The sequence below is a fragment of the Rissa tridactyla genome, chromosome 14 (assembly GCF_028500815.1).
Source record: "Rissa tridactyla isolate bRisTri1 chromosome 14, bRisTri1.patW.cur.20221130, whole genome shotgun sequence".
Taxonomy (NCBI): domain Eukaryota; kingdom Metazoa; phylum Chordata; class Aves; order Charadriiformes; family Laridae; genus Rissa; species Rissa tridactyla.
Window position 1 is genome coordinate 5,517,501 of NC_071479.1, and position 21,814 is coordinate 5,539,314.

At 40.1% G+C, this 21,814-nt stretch overlaps 1 protein-coding gene across 11 annotated transcripts in view; it reads right to left on the reverse strand.

Moving 5' to 3' along the window:
• The window catches only part of MAPKAP1 (MAPK associated protein 1), a 105,672-nt gene that overhangs the window by 78,685 nt on the left and 5,173 nt on the right, over positions 1-21,814 (reverse strand). For 4 of the 11 annotated variants that reach the window (XM_054220172.1, XM_054220173.1, XM_054220167.1 and 1 more), the window contains exons 2-4: positions 15,575-15,899; positions 11,351-11,440; positions 6,348-6,496 (exon numbers count right to left, since the gene is read on the reverse strand). In XM_054220172.1, the coding sequence (XP_054076147.1) occupies positions 6,348-6,496; positions 11,351-11,440; positions 15,575-15,833 (498 nt within the window). In that variant the 5' untranslated portion in view covers positions 15,834-15,899. Of the gene's footprint in view, positions 262-6,347; positions 6,497-11,350; positions 11,461-13,347; positions 13,448-15,574; positions 15,900-17,637; positions 17,655-21,428; positions 21,445-21,814 lie in introns of those variants that run through there. The other 7 variants (XM_054220169.1, XM_054220168.1, XM_054220171.1 and 4 more) reach the window with 7 other exon arrangements.

Below are 21,814 nucleotides of genomic sequence, written 5' to 3' on the forward strand. Positions count from 1 at the left end.
CAGCAAAGGGAGAGGTGAATTGACTGCGCCCTCAAGCCAAAGTTAATCAAACCAGATCCACATTAATTTAATCTGCATAAGGCCAGAAAAATAGCTGTTAATGCAAGTGAGATGCCTGGAATTGTGAGATAAAACTCCAGCCCCCAAGCAGAGATGACAGTGCAGCACTGACGCTCAGCCTTCTTATCTGCTGCCCCAGGCCGGGGGCTGCGCTGGGAGGCGCCGGCACCATTTCTGCACCCTTTGTGCGAGGAGCAGAGCCGCCGCGGGCACGAGGAAACAGCCCAGGGTGGCCCGCGCTGGACATGACACGCACAGCCATCCCTGCACAGCCGGACAGGCACAGCCAGTTCTTCAAGTGCCTGTTCCCATCACAGAACTCACAACAGTTTTCTGTCTGTGCTTCCAGTTACTTAAAGCAAGTGCTCAGACACCACGATGAGGCGCTTCCTTATCTCATTGCAAACGGCTTTTCTGTATGAAATAACACAATTCTGAAGTATTTTAAATTACGTAACAGGCAAGCTTAATATATTTTACCCACTGCATGAACCCCAAGGACTGTTGTGCTCTCACCTCCACTACAGTACTTAACTGGTGCCGCTGTTCGGGGCTGCTCTCCACCCGGCAAAGCCGACTCCGCAGGGGCAGCACGGTGCACCGATTACTCATCAAAAGCTTTGCAGCTTTGACATGGGAAAGAACAAACCAGGCATTCTTAATACAGGGGTGTTGTATTTAAATACAACTCAGCTATTAGCACGACTCATGTTAATCACCTATTCTGAACGAAAACTTATTTTAGAAAGTGGTAATTTTTCAGTTAAGCATCTTGATCGTTCAGTAAGGCGTTACTGAACTCTGTCTCTGCACAGCGGAGCCTGCAATGCTGCAGGCAAGAGCGAGCTACGAACCCCGACGTCACGGGCAACGCGCATCCCCAACGCCGAGAGATCTCAGTCTTACGGGAGATTTCTCTCCCACGTTCTGACTGGGTGAGAACTTTCACAGGGAGTTGCCAGACACCAAAAGGGAAAGCTCAGTACCTTTATGTGCTCCTGGCACTTATTTTAGGGGTCCGAGGAACTGCAGCACGGGTTTTGAACCGGGCTGAGCAGGCAATGGCAGCCCGCGTTGCTGAAAGCCTGTTCCAAGGCTGTTCACTCCCCTCCATCCCTGCTCTTGTGCATCATCCCCCGCAGCGCCCCGGCTGCACAGGCACATGCTGGCCACGCCGGCCACGAGGGCCATGACAGAGACAGCCCCGATGGCCCGGGCAGAGCTCCTGCATCCCTCGGGACAGCTAGGGCTCTGCAGCTAGAGGAAATGCAAACACAAACCAAAGGAGAGGACTATTTCCAGCCCAGCAAACCCAAAATCTCTCTCCCCCGCAGCGGGCAGGTGCGGGAGCACAGAGCGGTGGTCCCACGGGGGGACCGAGCGCCGCTGGCTCTGCCCCAGCCTGGCACGTGGCTCCTGGCACCACTGCAAATGGTGACCCCGCACAGACACTGACCTGTTAACACACACGTTATCTAACATAAATGATTACCTTATAAAAATCTTTACTTCAACTATTTTAGTAGCATGCAGGTAGTACGTAAACCACTAAAACTAGTAGAATAAGCAATTGCTTTAAAAAAAAAAAGAAAAAAAGAACTATGCAGACTGATTTAGGATTCAGATGAGGATCACTCTACTCAGCTTAGAGGCAAAACATTTATTTTAAAAAAATTCATTTTTTTTCCACACTAAGATTTTAATCCTGGATTAATTATTTCAGACATTTTCCATATTAATTACAGCAGCGCTGCTTCTTTCTTAAGTTCTTTATCTACTTTCTTTGAGTAGAGCTATTTAATACTGGGGATTGTGCAAAACATTTGTTCATGATTATCCAGACATACAGTCAAACAAGACCGAAACAAGAGCAGCATGCAAAAATGTATTTAAGGACTATCATCCCAAAATGCTGCTAAAAGCTATTAACCAGTACGTGTTAATTGCCACAGCATTCATATTAATTTTCACTTCAGGCCCGACATTGTGGAATATTTCCCCTGATACATTTTAAACAAAGTTTAATTTAAGGAACTGCTTCTATCAACACTTATGAAAATTAACAGCCAAGCAATTAGCACTCATGAATTATCCCTTCCCCCATGCTTTCCACAGCATCATTTTAAAAACAGTTGCTACAAGAGAAATTGTTGGTTTTTAACCCATTACCAAAATTAGCCACAAGAAACCCTGTAACACTACACAGAGGTACCGTCCCTCGCAACAGGGATTCCAGCATCTGTCCAGCTAAAGATCCTCTTGACCTGGTTTTATTGAAATTAACTCCAGTAGCCAAGTAAACCCACAAACCCCTCTAACATCAGAAAAGCCAGACTGCCTTAGCTCTTCATTTTCAACCACCAGTCATGAAAGCAGAAGTAAAAATACCTTGAGAAAACTCCGGTCTGCGTGCAGGAAAGGCTTTTGGCCTTGTAACTCAAGGTCAATCTAGAGCTGAATGATCCCTCCCTTACATTTGCACTGTGGTTTTCCAACTCCCTTTGACTATTTTGCGTATCTTTAGCATCTGTTTTTTGACTGTCCTGTAACGCTCCCGTGTTTGCTAACATTCTGCTGGGGATGTAGGAGCATTTGGTAGCAGGCATGTCACAAATCGAACTGACAAGACATTTTAGTGATTGTAATTTCTTAAAGGTAGCAGAGACTCGGAAGAAAACTGGACATGGACTGGCTTCAAAGATGATTTCAGGGTAACCGTAAACCGAGGCCTTAGGAGTCATTCATTCAGTTTGTGGTTCCTACAAAGCTGAACATTTGATTCTAGCACGGTTTTTCTCTGTTCCAGTAACTACATCTTGGTAACATTTCTTTGCTAGTGGGAATGGTCATGCCACTGAATAGCTTTGACACTAATACTGTACTAAATCAGTATCCTTTAAGATTAATATCTCAGAGAAAACTCATCATCATGCTTTCCAGCAACTCATGCAAGTTACGCCTGTGATTTGAACAGAAATATTCTGAATTTCTATAGAATGCAAAGACAATGCATGCTTTTAAAACAATTATTGAACGCAGGCAGGTAAAGTGGACCTCCAGCTGTGTCAGTGAAAGGAGCCGTTCCAACCCCCTTGTATTTCACGTGTGGTACCTGGCGATGGCTTTCAGATCTGTCTTACGGCCAGCCTTATTTTCCCAACCTTATCAACAGTCAGCAAGTTGGAACAATAAGCACCAAAATTTGATTTTTCAAATTCTGTAAACAGAAATATACCTGAACTTATCTATAAAATGGATAATTTCATTTGCATGCAAATAAAGGAAATCAATTTGGCCACTGGTTTCTTAAGCCTTCAAGTAATTTTCTATACAAATGACAACTGAAGTAATTATAAATGACCAAAGGCTTCTTTTCATACAATACTCTTAGCAAGAACTCTCAAGATTTATTAACCAAGACGTACAACCCACGTGACTTACAAAGCACGCTAACAGATGCCGGGGTTAGGTTTACTTTAACTATTTTAAGGAAAAACTTGAAGATACAGTCAAGAGTAGTTATTGTGTCTTTCGTTAAGAGCTGAAGCTTTACAATGTACATGAAAGCCACAGGTCTGTCCCGTGTAGGCTTGTGTCAAGAATCACCTGAATTCTGGAGCTGATTAGAATGCTTCCATTGTAGTCGCATTTCACAAGCCATATCCTCTACTATTTTGATAATTAATGAACTGATCAGAACAAGAAGAAATTAGAGTGCTTTAAAATTTTATTATTGCATAAAATTGCAGAAGTGGTTATGAAAAAGACACTAAATCTGGCAGAAAACACCTGCAAGATGTAAGCATTTGAATAAATTTGCTTGGTCGATATTACAGCATGCAATGTTTTCTTATTTTCAACTGATCAGTTTAAAACAATACCTCAAACGGAGGCAGGGGGCGGGAAGGACCCTGAAGAGAATGGTTTTATTTGATTTGAGGTCAGTGGTAAGCTAAAGCCGTTCGGGAAGCGGTTTAGATGAGCGCACACGTGAACAAAGGGCTCCGAGACAGCCAGGGAAGCTGCCAGTGAACCACACCAGGGTGGGACCCCACCAGCTGAAAATGTGTGTTACCAAACTCAAATATATATATAAACCAAAGGCCCGGTTATAATCTCAAAGATTTCAGAGCCACTGTGATCCCTTGAGTAAATACATAATTAAGTAGGGTTTTTTTGAAGACATGTTTAATTAGGCCCCTAGCCCCTCCTCATCCCCCTGCCTCTCCCCAATTAGGTACCATTTCCCCAAGAGATATGCGGCTCTGTTAATTATGTAAATAAGTCATGCACTATTCCCTGAAAGAATTGTATTTATGTGAAAAACACTGCTTATCTATTATCAATAAAAATAAATATGAGACCTACGATATTTCATTAAAAAGAATTTTAAAATACTAGGGTTTTTTTTATTTACATTACTGTCTGAAAGTACAACAAAACTGAAGTAAAATAACTCACTACTGAACTATACTGTTTCCTCTGTATCTCAGATGGTCAAGTAGGTATTTAAAAAACAGACAATACATATGGAAGTATAAAAAATTTAAATTTTATGAGCATACTATTGACACACTTACCAGAGTAATATAAACAATGATGTTAAAATTAATATAGTGAGATTATACTCTAACAAAATGCCAGTTATTTGGGAGAGTTAAGAAGGTATTTTGATTTCTAGATCACAATTGAGTTAATTCATATCATACCCTACAAATCGCAATTGAGTAAACATTGAGGTAGTTCATTACTACCTCAAACTATTATGTATAGTCCAATTTCCTTGAAGTGGACCAAACACCTGCTAAATACATCAGACTTTTAAATAGGAAAATTAAGATGTTCATTACAGTCAACTAGAATTCCTATTAATACAGTAAAAAGCAGTTTGGATTATCAAAGTGGGAAGGAAATATGATTAAGTTCCTCAAGTTTCTGAGAAAAACTCTAGCTGGTAGCCCAAATCATGCTCAAGTATTAAAGCAACAAGACCGGGACACCACTGAATTACTATAAATTTCTCTTAATAAAGTAGTGGTTATTTTATTTTTACTTCCTCTGCGCATGACTGTTGGAACTACGTTTAAATGTTTGCCAAACTGAAATTTCATGACATAAGAACAGCAAGCTTTGAGTGTAGAAAAAAGGCATCCCAGCATTGTCAGCATGGAAGTACTGCTATCATTTATTCCCGAGGCCAGCAATTCTGACACGCTGAGTTGGCACTAACTACTACTTCCTAGTAAGTATAAGATAACAGTAGCGGCAACTCTTGCTACACGGACTTCATAGTTTAAAAGTTACCATTTCACCAATATTCTAAATACTTCTAGACACGCTAGCGGAATTACATATCTGACTTTCCACTTTAAGAATACTTAACAGAATATGAAATTCTTCCATCACAATGGTAATGAAGCTCAAACTTCATACTCCCACAGGAGACTCCACAAACAAATCCAGCAGAAAACAGATCCGTGCAGTATTTATAATTGTTTTGGAACAATATGACACTGATCCATCACGCTGATGTTTATATTTCAGTTTCTAGAGTTTATGACAGAGAAAAATATCTGACAATACAGAGTAACTCCCCTGCAGACAAGAAAATACGGTTACCCACAGTTCTGAGCACTATCAAACGCAAGCTCTTGAAATAAACGTAGTCAAGGAATGAATTTCACCTACCAGGTTTGTAGCGAATGTCCTCCACAGATTACATAAATAAGTACTTGTGCAGAACTATGTTGTTTAGTCCTTTTTTTGCCCCAGATACTGACCTATTGATGCTTCAGTTTTCCACCCTCAAAACAGTGGCTTTTCCCACTCTCATTGGAGCATTTTGAGGATAAAGACAGCATAAATCACAGAATATTCAGCAAGTGCTGGGATGTGGCTAGACAGAATTTTTTTTTTTTTTTTTAAATGCCAACATTTATACAAAGGGTCTCACCATCAGCTGTGCAGACAGATGCCCTAGGACTCTGCCACACTAAATGTTTACCTAACTGGCCTGCTGGAGAAGAAAACAGCCAGGTAATGTATGTCTAATGGGAAAGCAGAATTTTGTAATGAAAACAGGAGAAACGGTTCTACTGAACCTGGAACCATTATATTTAGGACTAAGAGAAGCATGTTTCTAGATAACCACTTCAAAATAACTGATGGCTTACCATAATGTCTAATTAAAGCTTGAACAAGTAAACACACAGGAGAACTGCCTAAGGCCCATCATCTTCAGGTCAGGGACCACCTGGATATGAGAGAAAAACATCTGGTCCACTTACCTTGCCGTCAAATTTTGAGTACTCATTGAAGGGGTTATTCAGCTGCAGCGGACACTGTTCAAGTCGCACAGACAGTATTGACTGCTTCCCAGAACACGGAGATTTTACTCTGAAATTCTTTTTTTCAAATAGTGAGCTCAGCTCCTCTGCTGTAGATCAGAAAAGAGAGTGCAGTAGTTGTACTAGAGATGTACAGAGGCTACTGTTTACTACACAGAGATAACATCGTAAGAGGAAGAACAAAATCAAATATATAGAACAACAAATGCTTTAGCAGGGTAGAATATACCATCACTCTTTCATAGCCCAGAGATATGAAAACATAAGAAGTTTGAACAATGCCATTGCTTAGGCTGAGGAAAAGATGAATTCTTCCTATACAGAGAATGGAACTGATCACTACCAGATCCACTCGAGTCAAGATAAAAATCAAGATTCAAAGAGAGAAGTATGTATTCCTGGTCTTTCTGCTTGCCTACCTTTTTCTAAATGAACAGTAAATCCTATGCAAAAGGACTGCTGACACATCTACAATACGCCGCGCAAGAGCGTTTCAAACTGAGCTTGTAACACAGGATATTACGCTCTATTCCAGAACAGTATTATACCACCCCATTACGATATTACAATGTCACTACGCTGTCAGCGGTAGGCTTGGGACTTCATCTAATACAAAAGAATAGTTTCTTTGGATTTTCTTCTTATGGTAGACGGGGTACAGCCTGGTCTCAAAAAAAAGTCCCACTCAAAAACACCACTGCAGATAAATAGTCTGGACAATAAAAAAAAGCTTTCTAAAAACAAAGGGGATGAGAGTTAGTGAGTTCTTTGTGCGGTCTGTGAAGGCTCATAAAAGCCTCCAACAAGCAAGCTCTTTTTATATGAAGGGCTGAATTTCCAGCAACAGTTTACTTAAAAAAAAATATAAATTAGGGCTTCTTATGTTATAAGGACATGACAAAATCAGGACAGAGCCTGGGGTGTTTTAGCATATCAGCACCAATGGGTCTCAGCTGCAAGAAACTGTGACTGAATCTGGACAAGTTTTTTTCACATCTGCTCTAGGAACCAAGTACCCCCAAACTCCATCAATCACTACCTGAGCCAACCCCAGCTCTCCCGGAGCGACTGCTCCGCAGTCCGGCAGTTGGATTCTCTCCCAGCTCAAAGACTTGTCTGTTGCTCCTCCAGGGAAATGAAACCGCTCCCAAAGCGGCACGACCTGGGACTCGTTCTGCAGGGAGCTTGTTAATTTCTTAAAACGCAAAATTAAAACTTGACAAATTGTAACTACTCAAAAGCTCAGTTTATTTTTATCAGCAGATTGCCTGAAAATTCAGACAGTTGGCAAAAGTGCTAAATACTGGCACTAAGAGACACCCAACCGTCTTGTGAGAAGCTGCAATTAACCAAAAAAACTTGATTAAATCCTTTTTAAATGTGGCAACTTAAACTCCATTAGGTATTCTGTTTTTTTGTAACAAGCTTATCTCGTTTTAAAATAAAATATCTCAATGACAATTATGCTAGAGTATTGCCTGTACCTGCTATTTTCTGGGCATTTGCAAAGTACTCTCTACCTTGGAATCCAATACAACGGCTTTACTGGTTCAGGAGAAAAAGCAAGTCTTTTATCCTGAAGTTTTGTCTCTAGGAAAACGTTAAGGTGATTTGATTACCGTTCCTTTGTTGGGATGTGCAAAAAGAGGATCTCAAGACTTCTTCTGCATTCGTTAGTGTGACATCTGTTGTGCTTTGAGTTTTGTATAGCTTTTACTCAAATATCCCACACGGCTGAGGAGTTTCAATAACACTACATTCTGTAAGACTGTAAATTCAGCTGGCTGAGATACAGTTTTCCTTTTCCAGAAAACGTCACCATTTCAAAAAATTCAACTTGTTTAGAAAGTCCCAAAACCTTCTAAAGATTTGCGCAAAAAGCTAGAAGAAAGATGAGATTTCTGAAAAACTACCGTCTTCCATTGAGCATTTTGTCAAATAATTCCCAATAGAGTTGGTCTGTGAGAGTTCCAATGAAAAACGTTATTTTAAAAAATATTTTAAATTCTCAAATTCATTTCAGGGGAAAAAAGCTCATATTTCTACATTAAACTAGCTTTAATTGCATAATCTTTAATTCTTAATTAAAGCTAAGCTTCGCCACTAGTGTGTATTATATGTACTTTTCAGCTTTTGTGGTTCTGATAGCTATATGTGCTATTTTATACAGGATGAATGCAAGGCTTTTGAAAGAGTCCCTTGACATACTGTTAGTTTACCTTTTACATGCTCTGAAATGAATAAATGTAAGATGTAAATACAATGCCGTATTTTTTTGCTTTCATCTAAAAATACCTAGTATTTTATAAAAAGGAATACCCTTTTGTATGTATATCCGTATTTGGTTTATAGGGCCCACAGACTGTTTTACTAACACGATTTGATCTCTACGCTGCATGAAGCTGAATTGTTCTTTCCATTTTACTGAAAAAGAACCGATGCACCGAAAGGTGATGTGAATTGGTGGCACAGCAGAACAAAACCCCAGGCCTCCGGTGTCACACCTTCCTTCCAGGCAGCCAACTACCCCTGAAGCATCTTTGCATTTGATAATCCCCAAACCAACTCCAAAACCATGGAGATTTTCTTTTTCAAGTCTGTACACTACTACCACCTTATCTTTCAAATTCATTCCTGACAAAGCAAACCGCTTGTCTCATGGCCGCAGGCAAACAGATGATTATTAAAAAACACTCTTCTTTTTTCCGCATTACCATGCAAAAAAAGTACTCGTCTCTCACTTCCCTTTATCCTGGTTAGTGTACTTTTATTTCTGAACATAGTAATCAAAAATGGGAATCACGAAAAATAATCAATTGCCAAATGCCTCAAATTACGACTACACATCCACCCGCAGGACAGCAGAAACGTCTCTGAGAGTTTCTCTGTGACAAGCGATCTCTGGAGGTGGTGCCATCAGAGCAGCACAGGGAAAGCATCACCCTTCCAGCATCCTTCTCCTTTGCTTGGTGGCAACCAGAGGCTCGACTTCGTCCAAGGCTGAGACGAACGGTCAGAAGAGGGCAGCCAAATTCCCCCCATCTGAGAACAGCTATTGCTGTTGTTACTGCTTTCATACATATTTTCCAATAACACCACACTCCAGGAACAGAACAGACAGTCTCACACACACACTTGACGAAGAGGAAGGTACAGCGGATCAGGATACAGCCCTTCAGGGCTCCTCTTTTTCCTGGCCTCTTTCTACCATGTTGTTCTTCGTGCCAATAACTGAGAAACACGCAGAATCTCAGGGACTAAGGAGAGAAGGAAAGTCTGCTCTGCCAAGAAAGGGAGATACTGAGTGCCTGGAGTTTTAATGTAACTTATTTTTTTATTTCAATTAGTTCTGCAGCAGAGAGGGACTGAGCTGTCTGCCTGCAAGCCCAGCACATCCTTGCAGAGGGGGACACCTCCCTTACTGCTGGGTGACGGGTTGCGCCTGTCTCTGGGGCAGCACGTAAAAGGAACTGAATGTCATGATGGAGCCGACATGAATACGACGACACAAACGGCACAGACACAGCAGGAAACTGGAGTCTGGGTGCAATTCAGTGTAAAGAAATATCCGGCAGTATACAGTTAGGGATAAAGAGGAAAAAGAGAATTGCACCATCATTGGTCAAACGCTATAAAATATTGAGCAAAGAGAATTGGAGGTTACAGTAGATTAAACTTTAAAACCTACAACTCTGCTTACAGAAGTAGAAAGGCAAAGACATTTTAGCATGCATTAGCAGAGGTACCAAACACAGCTGAACACGATGCTGAGGATTAGTGCAACGTGTTGCTCATGGGAGCGGCTTTGTTCACTCCCCTAAAAAAAAATAAAAAATAATAATAATAAAAAAAATATATACATAAAAGAGCTGGAGAAGGTTCAGCAAATGACATCCACTAAAGATACAAGGATTTAGGTGAAAAAAAGGAGATTACACAGGGACTTCGTTAAGATATACATAAATTTTGAAAGAAGTAGGCGTGACAGACCATACAAAGATTTGAATGTGCGTCAAATACAACAGGAATAGATACTAACTTGAGCTATAAAAGAAGAGAATTGAGACAGATTTTTCATTTCATACATTGCAATTTAAACTACGTAGACCATCCAGTCAGAAATACTTAATTACATAATAATTTTAAAAAAAGCATATTTTTTGAGAAATCATTGGTACTAGTTTTTCCAAGGAAAATGTTGCCTTAGCTTCTCCAGCCTTATTATGTGTTCAGTTAAGTAGATCATATATACACATTATTTCTTAAGATTTTTTTCCCCCCTTACCTAGGAAAATAACCACAAAAAAAAAAATCTATAAAAGTAATCTCTAAAAAATTATTCATCCCATCTGGTACACAGAATGACCCTGGAAACAGCCAGAAAGCCCTAGCGTCCAGGGAGACAAGGATTCCACACTTTGAAGGCGGACACTTGCCAGTTGCCACCCGCGCGGCACAGACACCTCCTGCCCCTCAGCGGCACCCGGAACAACACCCCCTGCCCCTCGCCTGCCCCACAGCAGCGCCCAGATTGTCTCAGGCCCCAGTTCTGCCCAGGACAAGAGAAGCCTCAGGAGATAACGAAGCTCCAAGACGAAAAAACGCAGCACCACTATATCAATACCTTATATTGCAAAAAAATAGAGCAGCCACTCGAATTAGTTCAGACCAACAAACCAGGTTTTAAACACTTTTTCTTTACTTTGCCTTTATTAATAATGTGGAATGTCCTCACCACAGCTGAGAACAAACGAGGCGTCTGTGGCACACCCCCCCAGCAATAAACTACGGGAAACACCTAACTGGGGAACGGAAGGCAAATCCAATAATTAGAATTTCCGCTATGCTTTGAAAGCTTAAATGAAAATTACAAACTGAAAACACTGTAACCATCAAAAGCAGAAATAAAAAGGGTAGGAAAATAGAAGATCTTTTATTTTTACCTGAGTAAGAAGTATTTCTGTCTTTCCACTGAACATTTTTGCATTTTATTTGATTTTGTCTCTCTTTCCGCAGACGTTCTAGTCTCTGAGCTTGAAAAGAAATATTATAACTATAAGTTTGTCAATGAAAGTTTACTATAAACAAAGACATAATTAACTACCTTTATATGAATAAAGATGTTTTATACTGCATATGTAGGGGAAAAAGTCATAAAATTTTAAAGGTGGCACCCCTGAAAAGCAAATACCAACAAAAACATGAAAATGTTCTTGATTTATAATTGAAATTAGAGGATATAAAACATTAATAGAGATCATAAAGATAGTATTAACATGGAAGAGAATAATAAAATGTGAAAACTTCTGTGATTAATATGACATTTCATTATATAAATCATTAATAACGGTCTTAAAGGAATTTTAATGCACAAATGAACTGAAGTGAATATTACATTACAGGAATAAAATTACTGTTATGAATTACTCTACCCGTTTCAAAAATTAAAGATAAATGAACTCAGACTAGACTATTAAAGTTTTAAATATAAAATCCTTTATCTAAAAATCATGAAAATTATAAAATGTCAAAGCTATATAAATTAGCATAGCTTTTTCTTCAGTGTGCTGAAACAGTTTATAGGTAGTAAAATAAATGATTTGTATCTTCACAACATTAGTCAAATCTTAAAATGAATATAATATTTCTTTACGTATATTTTGACTCCACCTTCGAAATACGGTTTGAAAAAAAGCCTCAAATAGTTATAATACGAAAGAATTTGCAGAGGGGGGTACCAGATAACACCTTGAATTATCTCTTGTTCCAGCGAGATCTCTCTCAGGACATGGTCGGTAGCCCTGGCAGAAGCTCCCCAAGACAATGACCACAAGAAATACCTGATGTCATGAAGCGTCCACTCAAAATAAGAAAGCAGATTGGACTGGAGAGTAGGGCTAATCATGTTGATCACTGAAGGAAACAATTTGCTGGATATATTAGCAATTTTGATGTATTAAGATCATTCATTAACTAAAATGGGTTTGTAGAAGAGATTCTAAAATGCTAAATTACTCTGACAATTTTTAGATACAATTTGAGTTCCCTGAGTCATTTCACCAATTAAAAAGGGTTAATAAATATTTTCTACCTCTCCTATTATTATTCTTGTACATTTAGTCTTTGAACTGAATGGTGGACACGGAAGTGATTTTTGGTATTTTTTTTGCCCCCATAAAAACTCTCAACCTGGGAACTGATGAAAAAATACTACTTTGAGGTTTAACGGCTGTAATAAGCAGTTTGAACTCAAACAGGGACTTTGATGCCTATTTCCCATTTAAGCCAACATGAGGTTAGTGCCTAAATACCTCTATGTGTCTTACTCAATGAAATATGAGAAGTAGTGTCACTGCTCAGATGTTTAAATATTGGGTAAAACGCTATTGCAATGTAGATATTTTATTCTGAAAGAAAAAACTCTTTTTTTTTTCCCAATTGCTGTCCAGGCTGTAGCTCAAAATTACCTTCCAAAATCCTTTCTTCCCAAACGGGCCAGCAAAAAACACCTGTTAGATTTCTATGTAAACAACAGGTAAAGGAAAAAATGTAGACTAGAAATAAGAATAATGCATGGTTTTATCCTATTTGATGTTTTCACCCCTTATCAAAACAAGCGTACTCACGTGCAGTCACCATCTTCACTCCCTCCACCCTGCTCTCCTATCTACAGCTGATCACAAATGATCATTTACTGTGGGACTGTATTACAGCAACTCCAAATTAGATGGAATTATCAGCACCTATTAGAAGTCTGAATTATTTAAGGCTCATTCTCACAAGAAGCATGCTAGTTTGAAAGCTTTCTGTGTGAAAAATGTCACTGACCAAATGTAGTTCTTGTTTCATTAACTATTGGCAGCGGGATGAGCCTTTGTTTCTAGTCATGGGGATTGGGAGAATTTGCTGCTTTCCCACAGACCCAGCACCTTGCACAGACCTGTCTCCACTTTCAGTTTTTTTAACCCCTCTGGACGTAGCAGAACAGCAGCGAGGAGATGGAGTCCAGAGCCAAAGACCAGCCGTGACCCATCTACCTGCTGTGGAGGAGGAGGAGGAGCTCAGTGGCAGACAAACCACGCGTTCTCCCCGGAGAGGATGAGCAGCACCCTGATGTGTGTCACCACCGCACGGCCCCTTCAGGACTAAGGGGATAACTGATAGTGGAATGCACGTACCATTCATTGCCAAATTTGCATACCCACATGAGAAGTAACTAATAACCAACACTTCTGTACTCTCTACAGAGATGTGTAGAGTCTTCTACAGTACACATTATTTTGACAATTTATGAAAAAGGTACTACCCAGTTAAGGTACTTTACACTAAAACAGCTCTGCAAAAGATAATAGAAAGTTATTCAAAAACAACAGTTAAAGATGGCATAAGCAGAAATGATTTTATTTAGCAGGGTAGAAAACCAAGGAGAATAAAGAAGAGCTTACACGTTAAAGAAGTCTGCCACTACTACTTGTTGATACACAAAATTACAGTATCTTTCAAAACCTAAACCCCATTTTAACAAATGTTCCTGCTCCTACTAAATCTACTGAAGTAGTTATGGAATACCTAAAAAAAAGTCCTTACATTTGCCCATTTTAGGAGCAAAAATTGCAGATTTCACAGTTAATGAGTTTTTGAACTTACAAGATGTACAAACACTTTATTCTACATATGTACATGTTTTCTTCCATCAAGAACTTAGACAAGTGCTTGTGTAATGCAAAAAGTATTTATATTAAAACTAGATAACTTTCTATTTAATTTATTCCTCTTCCTGTATTTTTGAAAAGGGTTCAGTACTGATCAACTTGGGTTCTTTGCAGGCTTTGTTCCACCCTGCTCTGTTTCAAATCACAGCCTGATTGCCTTGATGACTGCGTTAGGCTGCTGGTGGCACCAGCACACCCGATGGAAAAGACACGTCAGATGGAGAAAGGCAAAGAACTGGCTCCCTGATGGCTCCAGTGTCCTTCCCCGATGGCCCCAGTGTCCTAACCATTACTTTAGAATACGCCACCAATTGGAAACTGAAATCCGTAATTTAAATGGAGATTAATTCAATCAGTCTACCCACTTGATGAAATAACCCTTCAGGATTATTTTTTGGAACAATTCTATAAAACTTTAAGCTTTGCCTCTCCCTCGTCATAAACTATACCATCACCTGAACTAAACAAGGCTCGAGGACAATGCTGGGCAGTCTGGCACGCTGAACTCTTCACCATGCCTTAAAGTCAGCTGCAGCCATATATAAAAGAGGTCAGAGCCCTGTCATTTCCGTAACTTCTGACAACTTCTTATTTGTAAAAGTTTTTTCAAGATAATGAATACCATACAACATTTTACTTGTTAGGTAGAGCACAGATGTTTTTTCTGAGCTCTAGGTGGTGTTATAATACCTTCAGAAATCATTTGAAAAAAATATATACTGTAACACAGAAAAAAAGAGATGGGTATTGACCATCCCACACCAACATTTTCATATATATTTTATATCACAGAACTTCTGTTCATAGCATTCCTCGGGTATAGGTAGAAGTCTGAATATCCCTCATACGAAACAACAAATGGGACAGTTTGCTTCCAGTCAAGACAAACTTACCATATTTTGAAAAGGTGTACACCCTTAAAATTTCTTGATTTGGTAACTGAAATCTTAGCTCAAGGTTTTTCTCAGAAATAAAACTTCAGAAGACAAAATACAGCCAAATCATTCACTTCGTTGGCTCACATCAAACTTCATTCCTCTCTCTTATAACAAATAGATTTGACGCCTCACTAGGTAGATTTTTCTCAGAAAATAACTATCCTGTTCAAAAGTTAACACCCCTCCAGACATTAACAATAGAAATATCAAAGACTGTTCATGTACTTTGGATTTAGACTTGATGTCTTTACAATTTAATATTTTTTTTTTATATATAAAAGTGACTACCTCAATGTTCCTCTGTACGTGAGTAAGTAAAGCAGCAATTAAAACTCAGCTGACAGCACGCTAAAGAAACCGAATCATTACATGTCCTTTTATAAAAAGGGTCTCGACATTACAAAGGAAAAGTTTGACAGATGTCTAGCTAGTCATGCTCCGGTTTGCCCAGGCAAGCCAGGCTAACAGAAACTGGATTTAAAAGACTAAGGTTCTCTTTGCTGCAAATATCACTTACCTGTGTTTGATCGTCTTCTGATTCCGAAGTCCCAGCTTGAGGTAATATCGACTGATTGGGAATATACATAGCCCTGAGTCTCACCATTGCTTCCCTGTGTCTCTGAACCATTGTCCCCATACGCTGACGAGGGATTGAACTTCTCCAGGTCGACATCATGATCTATCAGGACCATTTCACACATCCCTGTGTCATCACTGGTGACGTGGGACTGCCGAATATGAGCAAGTATAATTGTTGGGTTGTCCAGGAAAGCCATCCTGTCCACAAGCCCACCACGTCACTCTACTATCTTCTCTCCATCTTCTTCCATGGACACATGTACCTAGAAATATAATGTACACAGTATTTCAGAGAAAGAAAAAAAAACAAACACCAAAACACAAAACAAAACAAGAAAACAAAACCCCGAAACCCAGATTCAAGAAGGTTTGTATTTTGGATGTGCAAAATTTAACTGACTCCATTTTGTACAGTGAATTATTTTAATTCTGCTCCAGTTTACTTAAGTTACACTGCTTGCTGAGATCCACTTAAAGAACAGTGGGTTTGGAGGACAGCTTGAAACCCAAATCGCAAGACAACAGAACAAACCAGACACCTCCAGACAGGTCCCATTACTCTACAACAAATGGTTGCTGTACGGCAAAATATTCTAAGTACTGCATATAGAAGGATAGAGAGAAAACACACTTAAACCCCCCCGTCTATTCAAATTAATAAATTTACAAAGACAGATAGGGCTTTGAATTTCTTTTCACTCATTGTAATAGCGTGTTACTGTTTTTCTTCTGCCTCTACATATCAACTCTTTGATTACTTTATTATAGACCCTCTTCAGGTTTTGTATTTGTAAAGGAAAAAGTTTAAACATGAAGAGATTGGTATCTCAGGGCAGAGCACTGAACATCTGCTGCTGCCTGGTGCCTCGTGTAGGGCAACTGCTGTAATATAGAAAAAGCTCTGGGATCACATACCACACGCCTGAATTCTTAAGCACTTTAACAACAGTAATTGCCACTCACCTAAAACATTTCATTCAGAGTACCTGAGTGGCCTTACGAAACAAAGTAGAGGGCAAAAAAGAAAAAAAAAAAAAGAAAGAAAAAGCGCCCCAAAACACACTCAAGCTGTTATCCTATTTTACTGTAGCTGTGGATTTTTTGTTATTTTAAACTAGTTCAAGTCGGGGCTGCCTCTGAAAAGGACAGCCCCTTGCTCCTGCCTGGCCCTGCTCAGATATTCCGCCACCTCCCGAAGGCTGGCACTGTGAGACGAGCTGAATCAAAGAAGTGAGCTGCAGGAAATAACCTGGAAAGAAAAAAAATTACTAATTTTCAGGCTGATCAGTCCACCAGTGAACAGGGGTAAGAGAACCAGCACGGCCCGTGGGACACCAGGGCTCCCCTTCCAGCTGCGCTGCTCGACGGCAAAGCCCAGCCCGAGGGAGAGGGAGGCTGGGGGGGTGAGCCTGAGCGCACTGAGAGATGCAAGACCAGGCATAAATTCCAGAAGTTCCAAATCCCCACTACTTTTCTAAAAATTTGCATATCTGAGAAGAAAGCTCCAAGCGTTTTAATACCAGCTATAGAACTAAATGTGTTTATTTAGTATTTTGAACATAGAAACGACAACAAAAAAAAAAGTCACCCTATCATTGCTGTTTGCAAAACTTCTGTAAGCAAGAAGAAAATACCCAAGGAAATAAATATTTTTAAATCACACAAAGCCGTATCCCATGAAAATCTGGTAAAGGCAGCTGGTGTTTTTCTGGCAGATTTTAACAGAACAAAGTTAACGAAAACATCGGACAGGCTTGTTCCAGGACCAGCAAACACTTTTCATCATTTCCCCTCTATGCTTCCAAGGAGAAAGGTCTATTCATATACAGAGCCCCATGGAGCAGCTTCTGCATTTAAATAGTTGGAAGCAAAAATAATACTGTATTTGGACTGTATTCTAGTCAAGACAAAAGCAAAATTTTGAAGGTGTATTGTAAATTGCAAACCCACCATCCCTACCAGTACCCTCCCTACCACCAAACATCAGCATCCGCTACTTACAACATTCAATAAATAGAGATTTACATTCTTCATAATTTTAGGCTTTTTTTTTTGCTCCCTTGGTCAGAAATACTGCCATTTTTTTCCCCGAGAGACCGTGTCTTTTCTGCTTTAAAAAAAAAAAAATAGACAAATTCAAAAGTATTATATTAAACAACAGACCCGGCAGCAAGAAGGAATTCAATAAAAGAATGGTAGAGAAATAAAACTGACATGCTGCTTGTTATTAATACACTACTCCTACCATACATTTTAATAAATTATGCTATTAGCTAAAGAGGCTCCATCAGTATCCTTGGAGATATTCAAAGCCCAATTGGATAAGCCCAGAGCAGCCCGCCTTGGCCAGCCCCGCCGGGCGCAGGGAGACTGGCCCAGATCTCCAGAGGTCCCTGCCAACCCTGCGCTCCAAGCTCTATTTTTGATTTCCTGACTATTTTCATTTACAGAAAGTAGGCCTGCTCTCCCCGAAGGATTTCTCGTTGTCCTCAAAGAGGCCAGAAGGCAAATATCCCACCATAAGGCAACCGTCTCCCGCCTGTAATTTACGTGTTAAAGGCCAGCGTGAGTAGGAGTGTGCGACTTGGAGAATACAGACACAACGAGGTACAATGGGTGGGTATTTTAAAAAGTGCACTGAGAATGTCCTTTAAATTTAATTATTTACACACCGCTTATTAGACAAGGCCACGCTTACCTGCAAGCAGTAAGAACTTGTTTAAATAAGCAACCGCCTTAGGCTTCTAAAAGGTCTGCAAACTCCCAATCAAAAATTACTGCTGCCCCATCAATGTGTCATATAAATGTTGGCATGTTAATTGTGTATTTATAAGATTGTTAATGGTTAGTTAATTTACCTCCCACACTATTATTGTACTTGAAATGATTTAATGTCTGCTAAGGGAGTTAACAACATGTAACAGCAGATGCGAGAATTTTACCTTTATACTCTGCACCCCGACTTCATGCTATTAACAGTCCGTGTGCTAAATTACCCAAGCTTCGTTACAATTTTACATATGCAATCACTTTGCCCATAAACAAGAACAGCGAAAGATTGCCAGAAATTCTATTTCAAACTCTGAAGTTTAATACAAACACATTTTTTCTTCCTCCTTTTCAGAATTTTCAAAAGGATACATTAAAACTCCTTTCTCGATAAATTAATGTTTACTGGAAATTCTATGAACAGTTAACACTCCTCAAAAAAAAAAGTCAGAAAAGACTTCAGACCCCCAAATTCAGTTCAGATTTTTATGCCACATTTTAGCAGTCGTTACCTACACGATTCTAATCGGTTCCTCCAATAAAGGCGAAACACAGTAAGCTGGCCCAGCCCTGGTCTGAGGAACAACAACCTCTGAGAAAGTAAAAGGATTCAGAGAAGCGAAGTTGAATTCCGCAGCCGTTTACGTGAACGCCTTGAAGTCTCCACGTCATCGGTTTCAGCAAAATTACAGATACAAGACCAATTTCTAGATCTACTGAGACATGCCAGCACACCGCCTCCTCCGCACTCCTCATACCCACACACGATTATCACATCCACCTGTAGCAGATGAATTTAACAGAATTTGCGGACTTTGTCAGCATCAGCAACTTATACATTCCTCAATTATAAACAAAAAATAAGTGTTCTTTTAACACTTGCACTATATAAATATTATTCAACTATTAAATACTTTGCAGACAGCTGTCAAGCATACTCTATGTGAACACTAAAAATGAAAAGAAAAATGTGAAACCTATGCAACCTTACCCGTATTTCTGTGTGACATGACATACAGGTCAGTGTTCCCACGATATACTACTTATTGGCAAGGACCTCTCATGACCCATCACAGGTGGACAGAGCTGAATCTGCGCCCCTCTTTCTTCTTGATCTTTATTATTCGTGTGTCCTAGTGCATATTATTTAACCAGCCCCTGGTGATGGGTGCCCTCTCTCACCCTCTCCTCGCTCTCACTGCCGTGTGGCCAGTGTGCCCAGAGGAGCTGGGTCCCCCGTCAGTCTCCTGCGGTTGGGGAACCCCCTCAAAGATGTAAAACTGCACCATCAAGCGGCTGAACCACTTGCCAGGTTTCACAGGAACTTTGTGGCAAAATCAGACAGCTGGATCTCAATCTACTATTTTTATCAGAAGAATTCCTCTTCCAGGAACCCACTGCTATATTTATGGCATCTATAGACTTTCGCAGCGAGGGAAGCAAGGCTGCCATGCACATCAACCTCCGTCATAATCCAGCGTAATAATAGTAAGTAATGCAGAACGCTCTAACAAAAGATTCAGCTCCCAGTAGGTGACACAAAGGTCCTGAAAAGAGGATATGTGGTTATACAGGCTGTACCTTAAACACATCTGAACACAGCTGAATTTGAGGAGGCAACTTCACAAGTGTATCAAGTGTTCTTGTGACCCTCCCGCTTGCCTGTAGTATTTGTTCAAACAACAGGAAGATTTTGCCACTTTCCTCTTTCCCCACCCAAATCCCCCCATTATATGTCCCAAAACTCAGTCTGATTTATATCCACGTGTTATCCTACATCAAGTGTCAAGGAGATATCAAAGTGAGTGTGAGATACGGGGAAAAGACGAGCTAAACACACACTTCCGATTGCCACCCTCCCGCTTACCCCGCAGCCCCTACCAGCGCAGGCAGCGGTGGGCACAGCCGGAACCGCTCTGCGCTGCTCCAGCGCGGGACCACGCGGACTTGCGGGCTGCAATCACGTGCCAACCTGCTGTTACCGCTATTTCCAGAGTAAAACATCTGACCTTGAGCATGAAATAAACGCTGAGCGCAGGTTACCTTCCTTTTGAGAAAACGTAGTTATTTTGGATTGAATTTTCTGGTTTGTCTTAAATACACCCGGTTGAATTTGACAAAACCCATCCCTGTCGCTGCCCAGTGGGAGATGGCACCAGTGGCGGGGCAGGACCCCAACACCCAGCCCTCTGCTCCCTGCTCCCCTGCAGGCTCCTGCAACAATTTCTGGTAGAACTGTGGACTTTGCTTCAGAAAGTGAAACTAATGACGATAGGCACATTTTCTTGCACCATCCCGTAAGGAGTTTACAGACGTGGGGTTAAAAACGTGCAGCTCCACCGAGCACAGCCTGGTCCCCACCGCTCATCTTCTGCTAAGGACGGCTGTTCCTACAACTGCTGCACAACACTTCTCATGATGTGCTACAGCTGCTCAAAGTCCAAGAAATGTTCTCCTCACAGAAAACTTTGATGTTTATGCCTTTCATGCTTTAAAATGTATCACATATAGCACACACAGAAATTTGCTCACAGACCCCTAAGTAAGCGAGTATAAATGATAAAAATCAGAGAAATCTGTAAGCAACTAAAAGTGTTCTGCTGCAAGAAAGCTACAACTTTGAAATTCTAACAATTTCAATGGGATAATTTTAAGAATACTGCAGTTCAAATGGCTAAAAGCAGCTGTAAATTCTCCACAAAACTCTCGAGCCAATTCCTGCAAGGTTATTTTGCTCTCTAAATTATCAAAGTAAAAAGTAAGAAGCGAGAAAAAAAATGTCCTCTCTCTTATTCTGCAAAGCTGAAGCTCCTCTTTATTTTTTTTTTTTTTTTTTAGAAGAAAACATGTTTAAATTGACTGTCTCCCTTAAGGAAGTAATAAACAATTGAAGCCCTATTCAAGGTAAACAAAACCACTCCAGACAAAGATGTAACTTCTGGAAGGTACAACCTGGATCTAAAGCAATTACAAATAATCTGCAAATCCAGCAGGCCAGGGAATTATGTAATGTTACAGGTCACCTTATCGCTCCAGGGCTTCCACGGCCACCGACTTCAACACCTCCCTGACTGCAGCTCTTTACAGCGATCTTAAAAACTAATGAAACAAATAGGCAGATTAGAATAAAGAAATTGATTTTCCCACCCCCCCATCACACAAGCTGGAATAGGATGGTGCAAACATACTTCAAAATTTATGATTCAGGATCTATGAAATAATTTCACAGTTAACTTCTGTCTGCAATTGCAAAAGAAATGGTTCTGGTTATCTACATTTGCAGCAGCAAATAATCAAACCCTTTGAATGCCAGACAGACTCCTGTGCATGCAGGATAAAGGAAAGTGAACTGCAATATATGAAAATTCAAGTTTATGTTTCAACAAAAGCTCAAGTGCATTTTAGAATG